This window comes from Haliotis cracherodii, unplaced genomic scaffold (assembly GCF_022045235.1).
Source record: "Haliotis cracherodii isolate W230 unplaced genomic scaffold, xgHalCrac1.p SCAF_35, whole genome shotgun sequence".
Taxonomy (NCBI): Eukaryota; Metazoa; Mollusca; class Gastropoda; order Lepetellida; family Haliotidae; genus Haliotis; species Haliotis cracherodii.
Window position 1 is genome coordinate 2,122,194 of NW_027266292.1, and position 23,174 is coordinate 2,145,367.

General features: G+C 41.5%; 2 protein-coding genes and 1 pseudogene across 2 annotated transcripts in view; 2 read left to right on the plus strand and 1 right to left on the minus strand.

Annotated features, from left to right (window-relative positions):
• LOC139477734 (ATP-dependent DNA/RNA helicase DHX36-like) overlaps positions 1-15,697 on the minus strand; it is a 51,278-nt gene extending 35,581 nt beyond the window's left edge. The window contains exons 1-7 of the mRNA XM_071260131.1: positions 15,584-15,697; positions 12,908-13,098; positions 11,401-11,531; positions 8,875-9,250; positions 7,554-7,699; positions 6,706-6,780; positions 722-817 (exon numbers count right to left, since the gene is read on the minus strand). Coding sequence (XP_071116232.1) covers positions 722-817; positions 6,706-6,780; positions 7,554-7,699; positions 8,875-9,250; positions 11,401-11,531; positions 12,908-13,098; positions 15,584-15,630 — 1,062 coding nt within the window. The 5' untranslated portion in view covers positions 15,631-15,697. The remainder of the gene's footprint in view (positions 1-721; positions 818-6,705; positions 6,781-7,553; positions 7,700-8,874; positions 9,251-11,400; positions 11,532-12,907; positions 13,099-15,583) is intronic.
• A 911-nt stretch (positions 15,698-16,608) lies between these two features.
• Positions 16,609-18,365, plus strand: LOC139477714 (uncharacterized; annotated as a pseudogene).
• A 2,302-nt stretch (positions 18,366-20,667) lies between these two features.
• Positions 20,668-22,430, plus strand: LOC139477715 (uncharacterized). Its single transcript, XM_071260111.1, is given in 5 exon segments — positions 20,668-20,731; positions 20,734-20,764; positions 21,149-21,804; positions 21,945-22,135; positions 22,389-22,430. Coding segments are annotated over 5 exon segments (984 nt in total).
• The last annotated feature ends 744 nt before the right edge of the window (positions 22,431-23,174 follow it).

Sequence of the window (23,174 nt, forward strand, 5' to 3'; positions counted from 1 at the left end):
ATGTAAACGTGTGACTATGTTAACGTGTGATAAAGTTAACGTGTGACTATGTTAACAAATGACAATGTTAACATGTGATAATGTTAACGTGTGATAATGTTAACGTGTGACTATGTTAACGTGTGACTATGTTAATGTGTGACTATGTTAAGGCATGACTATGCTTACGTGTGACTATGTTAACGTGTGACTATGTTAACAAGTAACAATGTTAACGTGTGACTATGTTAACAAGTGACTATGTTAACGTGTGACTATGTTAACGTGTGACTATGTTAAGGCATGACTATCTTAAGGCATGACTATGTTAAGGCATGACTATGCTTACGTGTGACTATGTTAACGTGTGACTATGTTTACGTGTGACTATGTTAAAGTGTGACTATGTTAACGTGTGACTATGTTAACGTGTGACTATGTTAACGCGCGACTATGTCAACATGTGACTATGTTAAAGTGTGACTTTGTTAACTTGTGACTATGTTAACGTGTGACTGTTAAGGCATGACTATGCTTACGTGTGACTATGTTAACGCGTGACTATGTTAATGTGTGACTATGTTAACGTGTGACTATGTTAAAGTGTGACAATGTTAACGTGTGACTATGTTAATGTGTGACTATGTTAAAGTGTGACTATGTTAACGTGTGACTATGTTAAAGTGTGACTATGTTAACGTGTGACTATGTTAACGTGTGACTATGTTGACGTGTGACTCACGGATATTGCACTGATCCTCCTGGGTTGTGTACAGATGACTCGGCACTGAGACCCGATCCCATTCTGGATGTAGTCGTCCAGGATAAACTGGGGGACCTGACAACACACAGCTGTACAAGTCACAAACACATTCTACATCACACAGCTGTACAAGTCACAAACACATTCTACAACACACAGCTGTACAAGTCACAAACACATTCTACAACACACAGCTGTACAAGTCACAAACACATTCGGATGTTCAATGTCTTCATACATGTTTGATACACATTTAACGTTATTACAGTCATATTACAATAGACAACACACAGCTGTACAAGTCACAAACACATTCTGATGTTCTATGTCTTCATACATGTTTGATACACATTTAACGTTATTACAGTCATATTACAACAGACAACACACAGCTGTACAAGTCACAAACACATTCTGATGTTCAATGTCTTCATAGATGTTTGATACACATTTAATGTTATTACAGTCATATTACAACAGACAACACACAGCTGTACAAGTCACAAACACATTCTGATGTTCAATGTCTTCATACATGTTTGATACACATTTAACGTTATTACAGTCATATTACAACAGACAACACACAGCAGTACAAGTCACGAACACATTCTGATGTTCAATGTCTTCATACATGTTTGATACACATTTAACATTATTACAGTCATATTACAACAGACAACACACAGCTGTACAAGTCACAAACACATTCTCATGTTCAATGTCTTCATACATGTTTGATACACATTTAATGTTATTACAGTCATATTACAACAGACAACACACAGCTGTACAAGTCACAAACACATTCTGATGTTCAATGTCTTCATACATGTTTGATACACATTTAACGTTATTACAGTCATATTACAACAGACAACACACAGCTGTACAAGTCACAAACACATTCTCATGTTCAATGTCTTCATAGATGTTTGATACACATTTAACGTTATTACAGTCATATTACAACAGACAACACACAGCTGTACAAATCACAAACACATTCTGATGTTCAATGTCTTCATAGATGTTTGACACACATTTAACGTTATTACAGTCATATTACAACAGACAACACACAGCTGTACAAGTCACAAACACATTCTGATGTTCAATGTCTTCATAGATGTTTGATACACATTTATCGTATTACAGTCATATTACAATAGACAACACACAACTATACAAGTCACAAACACATTCTCATGTTCAATGTCTTCATAGATGTTTGATACACATTTAATGTTATTACAGTCATATTACAACAGACAACACACAGCTGTACAAGTCACAAACACATTCTGATGTTCAATGTCTTCATACATGTTTGATACACATTTAACGTTATTACAGTCATATTACAACAGGCAACACACAGCTGTACAAGTCACAAACACATTCGGATGTTCAATGTCTTCATACATGTTTGATACACATTTAACGTTATTACAGTCATATTACAACAGACAACACACAGCTGTACAAGTCACAAACACATTCTCATGTTCAATGTCTTCATACATGTTTGATACACATTTAACGTTATTACAGTCATATTACAACAGACAACACACAGCTGTACAAGTGGCAAACACATTCTGATGTTCAATGTCTTCATACATGTTTGATACACATTTAACGTTATTACAGTCATATTACAATAGACAACACACAGCTGTACAAGTCACAAACACATTCAGATGTTCTATGCCTTCATAGATGTTTGATATACATTTAACGTCATTACAGTCATATTACAACAGACAACACACAGCTGTACAAGTCACAAACACATTCTGATGTTCAATGTCTTCATAGATGTTTGATACACATTTAACGTCATTACAGTCATATTACAACAGATAACACACAGCTGTACAAGTCACAAACACATTCTGATGTTCAATGTCTTCATAGATGTTTGATATACATTTAACGTCATTACAGTCATATTACAACAGACAACACACAGCTGTACAAGTCACAAACACATTCTGATGTTCAATGTCTTCATACATGTTTGATACACATTTAACGTTATTACAGTCATATTACAACAGACAACACACAGCTGTACAAGTCACAAACACATTCTGATGTTCAATGTCTTCATACATGTTTGATATACATTTATCGTATTACAGTCATATTACAACAGACAACACACAGCTGTACAAGTCACAAACACATTCTGATGTTCAATGTCTTCATACATGTTTGATACACATTTAACGTTATTACAGTCATATTACAACAGACAACACACAGCTGTACAAGTCACAAACACATTCTGATGTTCAATGTCTTCATACATGTTTGATACACATTTAACGTTATTACAGTCATATTACAAGAGATAAAACACAGCTGTACAAGTCACAAACACATTCTGATGTTCAATGTCTTCATACATGTTTTGTACACATTTAACGTTATTACAGTCATATTACAACAGACAACACACAGCTGTACAAGTCACAAACACATTCGGATGTTCAATGTCTTCATACATTTTTGATACACATTTAATGTTATTACAGTCATATTACAACAGACAACACACAGCTGTACAAGTCACAAACACATTCAGATGTTCAATGTCTTCATATATGTTTGATACACATTTAACGTTATTACAGTCATATTACAATAGATAACACACAGCTGTACAAGTCACAAACACATTCTGATGTTCAATGTCTTCATACATGTTTGATACACATTTAACGTTATTACAGTCATATTACAAGAGATAACACACAGCTGTACAAGTCACAAACACATTCGGATGTTCAATGTCTTCATACATGTTTGATACACATTTAACGTTATTATAGTCATATTACAACAGACAACACACAGCTGTACAAGTCACAAACACATTCTGATGTTCTATGCCTTCATAGATGTTTGATACACATTAACGTTATTACAGTCATATTACAACAGACAACACACAGCTGTTCAAGTCACAAACACATTCTGATGTTCAATGTCTTCATAGATGTTTGATACACATTTAACGTTATTACAGTCATATTACAATAGATAACACACAGCTGTACAAGTCACAAACATATTCTGATGTTCAATGTCTTCATACATGTTTGATACACATTTAACGTCATTACAGTCATATTACAACAGACAACACACAGTTGTACAAGTCACAAACATATTCTGATGTTCAATGTCTTCATACATGTTTGATACATATTTAACGTCATTACAGTCATATTACAACAGACAACACACAGCTGTACAAGTCACAAACACATTCTGATGTTCAATGTCTTCATACATGTTTGATACACATTTAACGTTATTACAGTCATATTACAAGAGATAACACACAGCTGTACAAGTCACAAACACATTCGGATGTTCAATGTCTTCATACATGTTTGATACACATTTAACGTTATTACAGTCATATTACAACAGACAACACACAGCTGTACAAGTCACAAACACATTCGGATGTTCAATGTCTTCATACATGTTTGATACACATTTATCGTATTACAGTCATATTACAATAGACAACACACAGCTGTACAAGTCACAAACACATTCTGATGTTCAATGTCTTCATACATGTTTGATACACATTTAACGTTATTACAGTCATATTACAATAGATAACACACAGCTGTACAAGTGGCAAACACATTCTGATGTTCAATGTCTTCATAGATGTTTGATACACATTTAATGTTATTACAGTCATATTACAACAGACAACACACAGCTGTACAAGTGGCAAACACATTCTGATGTTCCATGTCTTCATAGATGTTTGATACACATTTAACGTTATTACAGTCATATTACAATAGATAACACACAGCTGTACAAGTGGCAAACACATTCTGATGTTCAATGTCTTCATACATGTTTGATACACATTTAATGTTATTACAGTCATATTACAATAGACAACACACAGCTGTACAAGTCACAAACACATTCTCATGTTCAATGTCTTCATAGATGTTTGATACACATTTAATGTTATTACAGTCATATTACAACAGACAACACACAGCTGTACAAGTCACAAACACATTCTGATGTTCAATGTCTTCATAGATGTTTGATACACATTTAACGTTATTACAGTCATATTACAATAGACAACACACAGCTGTACAAGTCACAAACACATTCTGATGTTCAATGTCTTCATACATGTTTGATACACATTTAACGTTATTACAGTCATATTACAACAGACAACACACAGCTGTACAAGTCACAAACACATATTCGGATGTTCAATGTCTTCATAGATGTTTGATACACATTTAATGTTATTAGAGTCATATTACAATAGACAACACACAGCTGTACAAGTCACAAACACATTCTGATGTTCAATGTCTTCATACATGTTTGATACACATTTAATGTTATTACAGTCATATTACAACAGACAACACACCCTTGTACAAGTCACAAACACATTCTGATGATCAATGTCTTCATACATGTTTGATACACATTTAACGTTATTACAGTCATATTACAACAGATAACACACAGCTGTACAAGTCACAAACACATTCTGATGTTCTATGTCTTCATACATGTTTGATACACATTTAACGTTATTACAGTCATATTACAACAGACAACACACAGCTGTACAAGTCACAAACACATTCGGATGTTCTATGTCTTCATACATGTTTGATACACATTTAACGTTATTACAGTCATATTACAACAGATAACACACAGCTGTACAAGTCACAAACACATTCGGATGTTCTATGTCTTCATACATGTTTGATACACATTGAACGTTATTACAGTCATATTACAACAGATAACACACAGCTGTACAAGTCACAAACACATTCGGATGTTCTATGTCTTCATACATGTTTGATACACATTTAACGTTATTACAGTCATATTACGATAGACATCACTCACACAAAGTCCACCTAATTCCCTTTTTGGACACCCCTACCTACATGATTTTTGGACCCATGAAGATCCGGCGTAGAATAGGTCTTAAGCAACCCATGCTTGCCGTAAAAGAGGCGACAAACGGGATCGGGTGGTCAGACTTGGTTGATGCATGTCATCGACCCCAATTGTGTGGATTCATGCTCATGATATTAATCACTGGATTGTCTGGTCCAGACTTGATTATTTACAGACCGCCATCATATAGCTGGAATATTACTGAGTACGGCGTTAAACCAAAAACCAAAAAACCAACCAACATGATTTTTGTTTGTATGACGTCTGTCTGTAAATAATAGTCTGGACCAGACAATCCAGAGACTGACATCATGAGATCTATACAGTTGGGATACGATGACATGCATCAACCAAGTCAGCGAGCCTGACAACCCAATCGCCTCTTATGAAATGGAGGAATATAGTGAATGTAGTTCTTTGTCTTGTGTTCTTACGCCACACTCAATATTCTAGCTATATGACAATGCCCTGTAACAGGCAAATCTGGAGCAGATAAACTAGTGATTGATAGTATGAACATGTCCCACATCATCGGGGGGACGACACACCGCTTTTAGCAATATTCCATCACGGCGGGGGACACCAGAAATGGGCTTCACATAATGTACCCATGTCGGGAATCGAACCCGGGTCTTCGGCGGGACGAGCGAAAGCTTTGACCACTAGGCTACCCGACCGCCCCCATCTGTTTAGCAGGGTTAGAAATTGGCACTAGTCCTGTAGTCCTTGCCAAACTGCCCAATAGTTAAGGTATCATAAGGACAAGTAGAAACTTGTCATTTTTTAAGGTTTTGCTGTATATTATCATTATAAGGACAAGGGGACTAAAATGTTAGTTTCTTTGACATTTTAGTCGCCTCTACGACCAGCATAAGTTGCTGCGGACCTATTGAAAACGTGAAAAATCACCACAGATTTTATGTCAGTGGTTGCATCATAGCTAATGATAACAACAAACAACCTACCTGTGTTGTTTTACCACAGCCAGTTTCACCGCTGATCACAACAACCTGGTTGTTGTTTATGTCATCCATCAGTTTCTGAAATGCAATCACAACGTCTTTTTGACATTGACACATAAACACACCTTTTCTTCATACATTTATTTATTGTCATCTCAAAAACTTTAACAAAACAAACAACAAAAAGTAGTCTTAAATGAAGGGATGGTTATTAAATGTGACAGTTAGTTGGCGTGCCTCAGCCACCATGTTTTATGTTCTGCCATGCTTACATGTGGCGCTATGCTACTTCTGCCACTATGGGAGGTAACTCTTTGAGTTCCTGTTCTATTTGTAGGTGAGGTGAAATTGGCTTTAATGTCGTGTCCCAAGATTTTTGCACTGATATAGTGACATGCATGTACATGTGTGTGTGTGTGTGTGTGTGTGTGTGTGTGTGTGTGTGTGTGTCTGATTGTACCAGTCAGGATTGATGCCGATTTTTAGTGCTAGCTCCGATACCATACTGCAGTTTAACATGATTACCACATTAAGACACAGTATACTGACTCCGAGCCGACCAGTCCTTGTTTTAGCCCCTTAATGTTGAGCAGCAGACAGGGTAACAACAAGTACAATCAAGTAACGTCTTTTGGTATGACACGTCCGGGTATCGAACCCCGGACCTTCCGCTCTCCGGGCGAACGCACTTCAACTAGACCACAGAGGAGGTCTCTATTTATTGTTTAGCGCGATCTCACATCGCCGATTCAAGTATTGTGTGCACCTATGTATCAATGATATAGATAGAGTTTAGCTTAGAGCTCTCATTAGCATTGACTGTGCACAGAGTTTAGTTTGAAAGCTCTCACCTCCCTCATTTCAAATGATGGCAGCTTCTCCCTGAACGCCATCATCTTCCGGAAGTCAGGCTGCAGCTGTTTCTCGTTGTACTCCTTCAGGAGACTGTCACTCAGATGACCCAACTGATCCCACGGCTCATCGGCATACTTGGCACCTAGAACAATGACCAATGAATAGTTGGTTTGTTGTTTTACGCCGCACTCAGCAATATTCCAGCTATATGACGGCGGTCTGTAAATAATCGAGTCTGAACCAGACAATCCAGTGATTAATGTCATGAGCATCGATCCACGCCATTGGGATCGATGACATGCATCAACCAAGTCAGCGAGCCTAACCACCCGATCCCGTTAGTTGCCTTTTACGACAAGCATAGTCACCTTTTACGGCAAGCATGGATTGCTGAAGACCTATTCTACCCAGAATCTTCACGGGTCGACCAATGAATAGATTGCAAGTGTTTCCAAGGCATTTTGTTAGCTAACCAAGCAAATAGGCCACGCCCACTAGCAGACTACTTTCCTGGTTGGCTGCGAAAAGAATAGGTGGGGCTTCTATTGCATTATTGAACTGATTAATATCACTGATTTCGTATTGTTCTCCACAGTATTTTGAGTGTTAATGGTAAAATAAGAGGTCTGTGAAGTTATTTTTCACATATTCATTTATAAGAGTGAGTGCGTGAGTATGCTTTTACACCGCTTTAAGCAATATTCCAGCAATATCATGGCGGGGGACACCAGAAATGGGCTTCACACGTTGTACCCATGTCGGGAATCGAACCCGGGTCTTCAGCGTGACGAGCAAACGCTTTAACCACTAGGCTACCCGACCGCCCTCATTTATAAGAACTGACTTCAACATTATTTGTATTAATGTAAACCCAGGGTGCACACATGGAGTAAATCTGCTGCGCACCATTTATTACGTTAATATGCAAAAATGAAACAAAAATTACCGGTATACAGGGTCATGTGGGGTCAGTAGTTCTGCTCTCTGATTGGTCAATCTCACTTTGAGGCTTAATAAGTATCAATACATAGCCTCATGATACATATATGGGCATGAACGTGGGTTCTCCCTCATTTTGTTTCTAGAATTGTCTGCACCATACCCGTGCTCGTGGCTTTCACCAAAGTGGCAAACGTCTGAGACCTGCATCACTTCTACTTTTCCTCCCACATTAAGCTGACACGCTGTGATATAACTGGAATACTGTTAAAAGCGGCTTTAAACCCAACTCACTTACTCACCAATGCATGGCCCAAAGTATAGCAATGTGCCAAATGAATTTTTCGATTCTAGTACCAAAATCATGACAAGACGAACCTTCAAAATCCACGGAACTCTCTGCCAGCGGGTATTCATCCTCTGCCTTTGAATATTCTATAATGGCCGACATGGACGGCACTTCCTCTTCTGTGTCTTCTTCCTCCTTGTCGTCTCTCAAGTCTCTAGTTTTGGGGAACGCACTCGCTCCTTTCCCTGCAGTCTGCGGCCGACTGCTGGCCTCGCCGTACGGGTTGTCGAACATGTCTGGAGGAGCGCTGGATGCCCAGGCTTTGTTGTCAAGCGAGTCGGATTGTGAAGCTGGCCCTGCGTGTTGGTTGTCGAACATGTCTACACGTGGTTCTGAAGAGTTGATTTTGTCAAGGAGGTCACGAATGTGATTTTCTCTGCTTGAGTCCATGGCCACTGTTGGCCTCTGAAAGCAGTCATATTTAGTTCAGTATAGTACATGAATAAACATGTAAATGTGCAAACTGTATTCAAAGATGCATGTATGAAAATATAAAATGTAAACATGGTAAATATGCATTGATATACAATATATTAATTTGATGTAACAAAATAAAAAGTTGTCACTAGGCCCAACAACAAGCTGGTGTTATCACCTACCTGCTACTGACATTAGCACTACCCACCTGCTACTGTCACTAGCACCACCCACCTGCTACTGACACCAGCACCACCCACCTACTACTGACACCAGCACCACCCACCTACTACTGACTCCAGCGCCACCCACCTACTACTGACACCAGCACCACCCACCTACTACTGACACTAGCACCACCCACCTGCTACTGTCACTAGCACCACCCACCTGCTACTGACACCAGCACCACCCACCTACTACTGACACCAGCACCACCCACCTACTACTGACACCAGCGCCACCCACCTGCTACTGACACCAGCACCACCCACCTACTACTGACACCAGCACCACCCACCTCCTACTGACACTAGCACCACCCACCTGCTACTGACACCAGCGCCACCCACCTACTACTGACTCCAGCACCACCCACCTACTACTGACACCAGCACCACCCACCTGCTACTGACACTACTGACACTAGCACCACCCACCTGCTACTGTCACCAGCACCACCCACCTACTACTGACACTAGCACCACCCACCTACTACTGACACTAGCACCACCCACCTACTACTGACACTAGCACCACCCACCTACTACTGTCACTAGCACCACCCACCTGCTACTGACACTAGCACCACCCACCTACTACTGACACTAGCACCACCCACCTACTACTGACACCAGCACCACCCACCTACTACTGTCACCAGCGCCACCCACCTACTACTGTCACCAGCACCAACCACCTGCTACTGACACTAGCACCACCCACCTACTACTGACACCAGCACCACCCACCTGCTACTGACACCAGCACCACCCACCTACTACTGACACTAGCACCACCCACCTACTACTGACACTAGCACCACCCACCTGCTACTGACACTAGCACCATCTACCTGCTACTGTCACTAGCACTACCCACCTGCTACTGACACCAGCACCACCCCTCTGCTACTGACACCAGCACCACCCACCTGCTACTGTCACCAGCACCACCAACCTGCTACTGTCACAAGCACCACCCACCTGCTACTGTCACAAGCACCACCCACCTACTACTGTCACTAGCACCACCCACCTACTACTGACACTAGCACCACCCACCTACTACTGTCACCAGCACCACCCACCTACTACTGACACTAGCACCACCCACCTGCTACTGACACCAGCGCCACCCACCTGCTACAATGACTAGCGCCACCCACCTGCTACAATGACTAGCACCACCGACCTACTACTGACACCAGCGCCACCCACCTACTACTGACACCAGCGCCACCCACCTGCTACTGACACCAGCACCACCCACCTACTACTGACACCAGCGCCACCCACCTACTACTGACACCAGCACCACCCACCTGCTACTGACACCAGCGCCACCCACCTGCTACTGACACCAGCACCACCCACCTGCTACTGACACCAGCGCCACCCACCTACTACTGACACTAGCACCACCAACCTGCTACAACCACAAGCACCACCCACCTGCTACTGACACCAGCGCCACCCATCTGCTACAATGACTAGCGCCACCCACCTGCTACAATGACTAGCACCACCCACCTGCTACTGACACCAGCGCCACCCACCTGCTACTGACACCAGCACCACCCACCTACTACTGACACCAGCACCACCCACCTACTACTGACACCAGCGCCACCCACCTACTACTGACACCAGCGCCACCCACCTGCTACTGACACCAGCGCCACCCACCTGCTACTGACAATAGCATCACCCACCTACTGACACCAGCACCACCCACCTACTACTGACACTAGAACCACCCACCTGCTACTGACACTAGCACCACCCACCTGCTACTGACACCAGCACCACCCACCTGCTACTGACACCAGCACCACCCACCTACTACTGACACCAGCACCACCCACCTGCTACTGACACCAGCGCCACCCACCTGCTACTGACACCAGCGCCACCCACCTGTTCTCTGTCCTGCCTCTCCTTCTTGTCCTTGCTCCGTCTTGCGTACCACATTCCAATGTCTCGACCTCGAAGACCAGGAGGGGGCCGACCACGGCCGCCGTCACCGCGACTATCACCATCATTGCTGCCTGTATGTACAGAGTCATAAGCATCATCAGGGAAATATTGGTATGTAGCGTCATACTTGACTCTTGTTAACTGTGCATCTTTATTGTACAGTCAGTAAATAATTGAGCCTGGACCAGACAATCCAGTGGTCGATATTGTGAGCAACAACCATCATCCAAGTCATCTGACCCTCCGATCCATTACGTAGACACTTACAACCAGCACAGGTTGCAGAGTAGCAATTATAACCCAGCTCCCCACAAGGGTATATGTTAACTGAGTAAGTTCTTTCAAATTATTCCAAATCTTCCTGGGACTAATTGACCAGAAGCGATTTATTCCGCCTGTAGTTTGTTTATTAAAGAAAAAAAAGATGAGTGGGAGATGTTTATCGTACAATAAACAACTACATGGAGAATAAACCATGACGGGCGCATGATATATATGAGAAATCAACATTATGTACAGCCTCTTCAAGGATGTTACAAAAATGTATGATATTTAAAAAAGATATTTACCCGTATTTAAATAACGATGACTCCCAAAATACAATTCAATCTTGGCAATGTCAGACAAGTCCATTTTATGAAAAGGGAGTTAAGTTTGGTACTTCCCAGATATTCTCGCAATTGTCAATTGGAGATTATCTGTACCTTTTCTCCCAATACCGATAGTAATTTCTCGCCCATTTTATGATGCTATCGTTTGGCCATTGCGTTTTATCTGCGTTGCCTAGCAACATCTATGCGGAACAACTAGACACAAGACACTTCCCTCTCAAAAATAATGCTGTCCACTTTACGACATCATCAAATTGCGAGCACATGTTCAAATCTCCAGAAATGACGTCATCACAGAACAATTTTACTGTGATATAAACCAGGCTTCATTCTTCATTGTTCTTTGCAATTTATCACATAGCTATCTTATATTTGATGTTCAACGCTGCGCTCAGCAATATTCCATCAGTATGACAAGCGGATGTAAATAATCCAGTCTGGACCTGACAAACCGGTGATTGATATTAAGAGCAAAGATCCCCAAGGCATTGGGATATAATGACTCGTATTCACCCCAGTCACCGAGCCTTGAGGGCTGTTACAGTGAGGTGAGGTGAAATGGGGTCCAAGATTATTGCACTTATATAGTGGTGTGCATGCACGTGTGTGTGTGTGTGTGTGTGTGTGTGTGTGTGGCTGCTTGTACTACCAGTCCTTATTCTAGCCCCTTAATTTTGAGTGCCAGATAGGGTAACAACAAGTACCATCTTTAACGTCTTTTGGTATGACGCGGCCGGGGATTGAACCCCGGACCTTCCGCTCTCCGGGCAGAGGCTCTACCACAAGACCACGGAGGCGGTCGGGCTGTTACAGTATTGACAAATTACCATGGTTACCATCCACATTGCTGTCCCTCCAGCCTCTGCCGCCATGTCTCTGGTGACCTCGGTCCCTCCTGCCATGCCTGTCCCCATCATCTTCGTGCCTCCTGCCTCCATAACTTCGACCCCCTCTGCCTGAGCGTCCTCCCCAGGAGTCACTTCTCTGTCCCCTTCCCCGACCATACATATCTGCAGTTGACAGGAATCTGAAAGAAAATATCAGCAGTAAAGAACATTTGAACGACACTTTGTTTGTTTGTTGTTGTTTAACACTGCACACAGCAATATTCTAGCTGTATGACGTCGGTCTGTAAATAACTGAGTCTGGACCAGACAATCCAGTGATTGATATTATGAGCATTTGGGATACAATGACATGCAACAACCAAGTCAGCGAGTTTGACCACCCTTTCCCGTTCGTTGCCTCTTACGACAAGTATAGTTGCCTCTCAGGAGAGTGAGTGAGTGAGTGATTTGGGTTTTACGCCGCTTTTAACATTATTCCAGTTATATTACGGTGTGTCAGCTTAATGTGGGAGGAAAGCCCGGACTGGTGCAGGTCACAGACGTTTACCACTTCGGTGAAACCCACGAGCATGGGTATGGTGCTGACAAACCTAAAACATAATCGGGGCGAATCGGGATTCGAACCCACAATCATAGCTTTCTGGCGTGCCCAAGGGACGCAACTCTGCAAAGCGAATCGCGGCTCCTTAGACGACTGGGACACCCGTGCCCCCCCTCTCAGGAGAAACATGACAATATTGTTGGCTTTATATCATGATCGTGTAAGTGTAAACCTTTTTGGTGTTCTTGACGACAGCTATAAGAATGATACAAGTTTGAAACCATGTAAACACCCTGACTGAGTCAGGATTAGAGCCAAGAAATCTACCCAGAAATAACTAAAACTTCTTTTGTTTTCAAAAGGACAGTACGTCGACGGTTCAGTGTGTTCTTAAATCATGCATGAAATAATTTCCGAGAGTGATGTCACATGACCTATTCAATTCTCAAACCAAAACAAATTAGCTCCGCACAGTGAAGCCGACAACACAAGGTCTGCGTTAGGCACACTGGCTTCAGTCATGTTTTTTATTAGAGGCAAATTGCAGCAAGCAGATGAGTTACAAAAAAATAATTATCAGCTCGATTAGATTAGAAGCCAGTGTTTATCAAAGCCAAGATTACAATATAAACGTGCCTCGGTTGTATGAAGCCAATCACTCTCCTACCCAGAGTTCCTTGCAGCCTGCCTTGTACCTATTGTATCATCACATCTTATGAAGTCATGTGTTTTTCATCTGTTTAAGTTTGTACGAGTCTACACATTTAGAAAAACATTACTTTTATTCAGAAAACATTTTAAAACGTGAAAAATTATTTTCATTTGCGTATTTGTCCTCCATGTGTTGATATCAAAGCCCCATGGAAAGCTAGCGATACAGTCACTTTGATGTGTAAAGCTATACTGTGATATACCTCAGTGTCACGGTTGTAGTAGTATGTCTATATAATTATTCAAAACAATATGTAAAGCGCACCAAAAGGCTTGCATTAGGTTTTTTGGTTTGTTTGTTGTTTAACGCCGCACTCAGCAATATTCCAGCTATATGACGGCGGTCTGTAAATAATCGAATCTGGACCAGACAATCCAGAGATTAATATCCTGAGCATCGATCCGCGCAATTGGGATCGATGACATGCATCAACCAAGTCAGTGAGCCTGACCACCCAATCCCGTTAGTCGCCTTTTACGACAAGCATAGTCACCTTTTACGGCAAGCATGGGTTGCTGAAGACCTATTGTACCCCGGAATCTTCACACTTCGGCTTGCATTAGGCCCGTCTGTTCCAATTTCAGAGTAAGTGAGTTTGTTAGAGAAAAGTCTGGTCACATGATAAGCCTACATCCGCGTTGTGGTCACTGGAAAATTCTCTCGCGAAATAAGGCCAGCAGAACCCAGTGAGCTTGGGGGTTATCGGCTAATGTTTACAAAACAGTGCTTCAGAACAGTCGACGTCCTGTCATTTTAGAGTATGATGGCCCAGTTCACTGAAAACACACCTTATTAAAATCAGAAGTGACGACAATGGCTATTCAGCATGAAAAGAACTCTCCTGGGTTTTTCCGCCACGAAAATATTAAATATGTTTTTTTAAATATCAGTGTTAGAAATTGGCACTAGTCCTGAAGTCCTTGCCAAACTGTCCAATGGTTAAGGTATCATAAGGACTAGCAGAAATTTGCCCTTTTTAAGGGTTTTGCTATATGTGATCATTATAAGGACTCATGGACGAAAACTGTTAGTTTCTAACGATGTTTGAAACAATATGTTTGTATTGAGTACAGATTCTACTTGAGAAATCCTCGGTTCTGTAATTGAATGTATCTGTTTGGAAAAGACACGACGGATACCATTGCAGATGCTGATTACTGTTTTCTTGCAACATAACACCAGCATTTAAACTCAAGATAGATATTAATATTGTAATTGATTGTGATGTGTCTGTGAATCTGTTATCGAATCCAGAAACCCCATCTCATCCCACAGACACAATGAGCCCAATAGAGCGACTGTGTCTGACCAGTGAATCGTCAAATAAAAACACCACTCCACGGTCAAACAGCACCACTCGCCTAATGACAGCGGTCTTATTTTAAATCGGTAATGAACTTGAAAATAATACCTCGTTAAGTTTGAGGCGTCAGCTGCAAAGAGCAGCCGTCTGATCATATATCAGATTCACAAAAGTATAATGTCAGTAGCATCACTTAGAATCACATGTAGCGTTGTTAGGTGTTGAAACCAACACCGGAAGCGACATATAATGTATGAAATTGCGGAGTCTGTTGTAAACGAAACGAAAATTTAACTATACGGCGAATTACTTGTTTTTCAAAATCGACTTCAAAAGAAGTTGGTACGATGCATCTAGTTATTTTTTATGCTTTCATGGAGACCTCTCAACATTTCGTATATTAAAAAGGTTTTCTATCAGAGGCCCATGTTATTAGCACGCAGTTTCTAAACACGGAAAGAACATGGAGACATTCTTGTATACATCACTAAACTTAATTCACCATCAATCATTCTTCTTGCATTAATTTGTATTTACTGTCATATATGATGAAATATTATGCTCTTGTGCCTTCATTCTGTCCAATAATATATTAAAAACATACAGTTTGTTACGTCTGATCTAAGCATATGGGTGAGTGAGTATGGTTTTACGCCGCTTTTAGCAAAATTCCAGCAATATCACGGCGGGGGACACCAAAAATGGGCTTCACGCGTTGTACCCATGTTGGAAAGCTTCTTCGGCGTGACGAGCGAACGCTTTAGCCACTAGGCTACCCCTACGCCCCAGATCAGAGAATAAAATTGTTTTCTGTCTGGTGTCGAATATAATAACACTGACAACAATAAGAAGGAATTCGGACATATTGTTTGTTTTAAGTTTCATTCCGGATATATAAACATAGTAATCAACCTCCCCTTCGTTACTACTATGTTTCGTCATAAACACAAGTCTGGAAAAAAGTCACTGGCGTTGCCAGCGCCCTCTGTTGGCAGATTGCCGAGCCTAGTCTTGCTCATGACGTCAGAGTGTCTTTGTCGTCACAATCCGAATGACGTCACAAGAACACAACGTAAGCATGATGGGATGTGGTTGCTAGGTGAGTGGGCCTATTGTTCTGTGCATGCAGATCTATGCAGACTTTGAAAAGTAGTAGTGACTATAAAACGACAAGATCCACCAGTTATCTGTTTTGTTTGAACTAGAAACTGTATCACCATCTTTAGCAAAGTAAGTACTTCATATGTGTTTATTTTCTTATCGATATTTTCTAATATTCACACAAGAGAATACGTTTTCATTTTTTATTGCTTAGTGAATGAGTAAAGTTTTTAGAAATAGTTAATGCATAACTAAAATGGACTTCACGCAGTGTACCTATGTGGGGAATCGAACCCGGGTCTTCGGCGTGACGAGCGAACGCATTAACCATAAGGCTATGTATTAAACCGCGCCATTACAAGTTGAAGTTAACATAACGGACAAAGCAAGTTACATTATACTTAATGCGTTCATTTTACTTAGATGCCATCAAATGTGAATGTGAAAGCACGAATGTCCCATTTTCCTTCTAGTCCTCTTATTATTTAAACCATGTCTTCTTTTAAGGATGCCACGTATATTCTATATACCACCTGACGATTTTGAGCCATTGCCGGAATGGATGAATGATTCCAAACTTTGCAAGTCAAGAAAAGTTGGAGGCGGAAGCGGAGAGTCTGAGAGACTGATGAAAAAGAGAAGAGAGCAGAAGACAAAAGGAAGTAGATACAGGAAGGAGATAGAGAGAGCGAGGAGATATGAGGAGAGCATAAAGAGGAAAGAAAGGATGGTGACGGAGGATAGAAAGAGGCGTACAATGGCGGATGGTTCCGGAAAGAATGGACCGAAAGTAGCGAAGAAGGGTAATAATATAAGAGATGCAGGAAGGAGGTGGCAGCTGGGAGATGGATACAAACTGGCTCTGGAGAAAGACGCAGACAAAACTGGAACATCAAAATTGGGAAGGAAGAATCTTACCAGGAGACATAAAGATTCGAGGAAGGAAAGAGTTGTTGTTGAGGTGGAGCGAGTTGGAGGCAGAGAGAAGGTGAAGGAATGGATTGATAACATTCAGCTTGAGAATCTGTTGACCACCAATATCCAGGAGGTCAGCTCGGAGGCTTTAATTAACAACAAGGACACGAACGTTGATCTATTTGACATCGTATCTCCATGGCCGATCTCACGCTATTGCATTGAAGATCCGGACTTCAAGTTAAATGGTATGTCCAATAATTTGAAAGTTTCCCAAATAGACACAGACAGATAGCTATTCTTTCTTTTATTAATAAAGTCGAAATAATGTTACACTATTAAAGAGGTTTAAGTTGAATTTTAAGGTTTAATCATTATTTCATTTTAGTTCAAGATCATTGCTACACCAGCAACCCCACAGACGGCCGTGACCTTGGTGTGAAGCCTGTAAATATTATGTACTGCCTGTTTGGCCGCCCAGCACCTGACACCGGTGATATCAATGAACACTCGGATGAACAGACAACCCTCGGAGTGAAGTGTCAGAAAAGTAAATCTCTTCGGAAACGAATTTCCTCGGTAAGTTAATATTTTCACATACAAAATGAAACACTTGCCTTTACCCCTTCATAATTCATAATTAAACTTTTTAAGGGTTATTGTACTACAGGCCCATTTGTACTGCCTAAGACATCTCGTTTTCGACGAATATAGCAAACTTATTTTGGAACAGTATGTATGTTCTACGTGCAGACGTGGTCGATAATAATATGGCTGCATCTACCGCTGCCATGGCTGGACGTTAATAAAATGTAAGCATGTTGTATTTCAGGTTCTCCATAGATTTGCTGGCTTCTTCCTCAGACCAAGATGAACGCGAAACCATCACTGCCCCATCCCGGATGACCCTTGTCATCATGAGGAAATGAAACAAAACTTTTGTATTATAGAAAGAATTCTTGTATGTCTATTCAACATTTTTTATAAAGTGTACATAAAGTGATTGTCATTGCAATGTATTATCTTTGTCCAGACTGAATTAAACTGTCGCTACTGCACCTTATATTTGTCGGTGGAATTTGTTCAAACCATGACATGTCTTTGCATTTCATGGCAGGTATGGGGCGGTCGGGTAGCCTAGTGGTTAAAGCGTTCGCTCGTCATGCCGAAGACCCGGGTTCGATTCCCGACATGGGTACAATTTGGGAAGCCCATTTCTGGTGTCCCCCGCCGTGATATTGCTGGAATATTGCTAAAAGCGGCGTAAAACCATACTCACTCACTCATGGCAGGTATTATATACTGATCAACGTTTCATAAGGTGGCCCAGTCGTCTAAGGCGCCGCGATTTGCTGTGCAGAGTTGCGTCCGTTAGGCACACAAGAAACTAGGATTGTGGGTTCGAATCCCAGTTCGCCCCGATCATGTTTCTAGGTTTGTCAGCACCATACCCGTGTTCAGGGGTTTCACCGAAGTGGTAAACGTATGAGTCCTGCATCACTTGGGGCTTTCCTCCCACATTTAGCTGACACGCGCCGTGATATAACAGGAATACTGTTAAAAGCGGCGTAAAATACCACTCACTCACTCATAGGGATATGTGAATCTGATATGTCATATATTTTGACACATCAGGAGAATCATGTTTATGTATCGTGGAAAGATTAAAAAAAAATGTCCCTATAAAATGTGGAGTAGTGGTGGCGCGTGATCCTGTGCACAGGCCACAGCTCACTAATCACTAATCAGGTGAAGTTAACAACGTTTGTCTCGGAGAGTAGATGGATGGGTGACCGCAGCTTGACTCCTGAGAGTTTCTAGGGCTTCGGTCCTGCCCCACACTGAAGCACATGTACCACATGTTGTGTCGCCTTCGGCAAGTGACTTTGTTCGAAATGTGCCTCTATTCACCCAGCAGTGAGTGGGTACCCGGTAGGATGAGATGGTAACCTTCTAACGCCTCACATGCAGCTTGGGTTGTATACTCCCAGGGAGCTGAGAATGAAAGTCGAGTGCTCACTGATCCATTGACTGGGGTAATAATGTAGGCGCCATGAGCACACGAGCCGGTATGAAGTTTGGCGCCATACAAATGAACTCATTATTATTATAGTATTTCTACAATACATCAATTGAACCATGTGGGCATTCGGATTCAGAAAGGTCTTCGGTCTGCATTGGTTGTAAAAGCAGACTAAAATGAGTGGTTGTTATGTGTCTGCTCGTTGTTTGTGTGGCGACGGTATTAATCTTTACTCGTACTCGTGCTCTACTGGATTGCCTGACCAAGATTCAATATTTACAGACCACCTTGAGTTTGATGGACTATTGATGACTGCGATGTAAAACTACATGTATTTGATTTATAAGATCTTATATTTGTCATAGATGCACCATCGCTGATTCCACTGGTACCCAAAACGGTAAATCTTTGACAAGACATCTCGATTTCATTAAAATCAGATCACAATGGTCGCTACCGTTACACATCGTACTAAGATCTGATTTTAAGGAGGTTGCAGGCATCTTAACAACATATACATATGGAAAAAAGTTAAGCACCACTTATTATGATTTTGTAATAAGGCCACCTCCATAGTCTGGTGGATAGAGCTGAATGTCGGTGCTCCGAGCCCCCGGTCGCGTCATACCAAAAGGCGTTAAAAGATGGCACTTGTTATTACCCTGCCGGGCGCTCGGCATAAAGGAATATTCAAGGACTTGTCAGCCCCGAGACAATATACTGTGCCTGAGTGGGTTATGCGTGTTAAACAGCGTCATGGCATATTAGTTGGCCAGTACGTTCGCCACTCGGCTACCCCACCGCCCCAGATCAAAGAATAAAACTGTTTTCTGTCTGGTGTCGAATATAATAACACTGACAACAATAAGAAGGAATTCGGACATATTGTTTGTTTTAAGTTTCATTCCGGATATATAAACATAGTAATCAACCTCCCCTTCGTTACTACTATGTTTCGTCATAAACACAAGTCTGGAAAAAAGTCACTGGCGTTGCCAGCGCCCTCTGTTGGCAGATTGCCGAGCCTAGTCCTGCTCATGACGTCAGAGTGTCTTTGTCGTCACAATCCGAATGACGTCACAAGAACACAACGTAAGCATGATGGGATGTGGTTGCTAGGTGAGTGGGCCTATTGTTCTGTTCATGCAGATCTATGCAGACTTTGAAAAGTAGTTGTGACTATAAAACGACAAGATCCACCAGTTATCTGTTTTGTTTGAACTAGAAACTGTATAACCGTCTTCAGCAAAGTAAGTACTTCATATATGTTTATTTTCTTATCGATATTTTCTAATATTCACACAAGAGAATACGTTTTCATTTTTTATTGCTTAGTGAATGAGTAAAGTTTTTAGAAATAGTTAATGCATAACTAAAATGGACTTCACGCAGTGTACCTATTTGGGGAATCGAACCCGGGTCTTCGGCGTGACGAGCCAACGCATTAACCATAAGGCTATGTATTAAACCGCGCCATTACAAGTTGAAGTTAACATGTACATAACGGACAAAGCAAGTTACATTATACTTAATGCGTTCATTTTACTTAGATGCCATCAAATGTGAATTTGAAAGCACGAATGTCCCATTTTCCCTTTAGTCCTCTTATTATTTAAACCATGTCTTCTTTTAAGGATGCCACGTATATTCTATATACCACCTGACGATTTTGAGCCATTGCCGGAATGGATGAATGATTCCAAACTTTGCAAGTCAAGAAAAGTTGGAGGCGGAAGCGGAGAGTCTGAGAGACTGATGAAAAAGGGAAGAGAGCAGAAGACAAAAGGAAGTAGATACAGGAAGGAGATAGAGAGAGCGAGGAGATATGAGGAGAGCATTAAGAGGAAAGAAAGGATGGTGACGGAGGATAGAAAGAGGAGTACAATGGCGGATGGTCCCGGAAAGAATGGACCGAAAGTAGCGAAGAAGGGTAATAATATAAGAGATGCAGGAAAGAGGTGGCAGCTGGGAGATGGATACAAACTGGCTCTGGAGAAAGACGCAGACAAAACTGGAAGGTCAAAATTGGGAAGGAAGAATCTTACTAGGAGACATAAAGATTCGAGGAAGGAGAAAGTTGTTGTTGAGGTGGAGCGAGTTGGATGCAGAGAGAAGGTAAAGGAATGGATTGATAAAATTCAGCTTGAGAATCTGTTGACCACCAATATCCAGGAGGTCAGCTCGGAGGCTTTAATTAACAACAAGGACACGAACGTTGATCTATTTGACATCGTATCTCCATGGCCGATCTCACGCTATTGCATTGAAGATCCGGACTTCGAGTTAAATGGTATGTCCAATAATTTGAAAGTTTCCCAAATAGACACAGACAGATAGCTATTCTTTCTTTTATTAATAAAGTCGAAATAATGTTACACTGTTAAAGAGGTTTAAGTTGAATTTTAAGGTTTAATCATTATTTCATTTTAGTTCAAGATCATTGCTACACCAGCAACCCCACAGACGGCCGTGACCTTGGTGTGAAGCCTGTAAATATTATGTACTGCCTGTTTGGCCGCCCAGCACCTGACACCGGTGATATCAATGAACACTCGGATGAACAGACAACCCTTGGAGTGAAGTGTCAGAAAAGTAAATCTCTTCGGAAACGAATTTCCTCGGTAAGTTAATATTTTCACATACAAAATGAAACACTTGCCTTTACCCCTTCATAATTCACAATTAAACTTTTTAATGGTTATTTTACTACAGGCCCATTTGTACTGCCTAAGACATCTCTTTTTCGACGAAAATGGCAAACCTATTTTGGAACAGTATGTATGTTTTACGTGCAGACGTGGTCGATAATAATAAGGCTGCATCTACCGCTGCCATGGCTGGACGTTAATAAAATGTAAGCATGTTATATTTCAGGTTCTCCATAGATTCGCTGGCTTCTTCCTCAGACCAAGATGAACGCGAAACCATCACTGCCTCATTCCGGATGACCTTTGTCATCATGAGGAAATGAAACAAAACTTTCGTATTATAGAAAGAATTCTTGTATGTCTATTCAAATTTGTTATAAAGTGTACATTAAGTGCTTTTCGTTTCAATGTATTATCTTTGTCAAGACTGAATTAAACTGTCGCTACTGCACCTTATATTTGTTGGTGGAATTTGTTCAAACCATGACATGTCTTTGCATTTCATGGTAGGTATGGGGCGGTATGGGGCCCATTTCTGGTGTCCCCCGCCGTGATATTGCTGGAATATTGCTAAAAGCGGCGTAAAACCATACTCACTCACTCAATCACTCATGGCAGGTATTATATAATGATCAACGTTTTATAGGGTTGCCCAGTCGTCTAAGGCGCCGCTATTTGCTGTGCAGAGTTGCGTCCCTTAGGCACACCAGAAACTAGGATTGTGGGTTCGAATCCCAGTTCGCCCCGATCATGTTTCTAGGTTTGTCAGCACCATACCCGTGTTCAGGGGTTTCACCGAAGTGGTAAACGTATGAGTCCTGCATCATTTGGGGCTTTTCTCCCACATTTAGCTGACACGCCGTGATATAACAGGAATACTGTTAAAAGCCGCGTAAAATACCACTCACTCACTCATAGGGATATGCCACTGGATTGCCTGACCAAGATTCAATATTTTCAGACCACCTCGATTTTGACGGACTATTGATGACTGCGGAGTAAAACTACATGT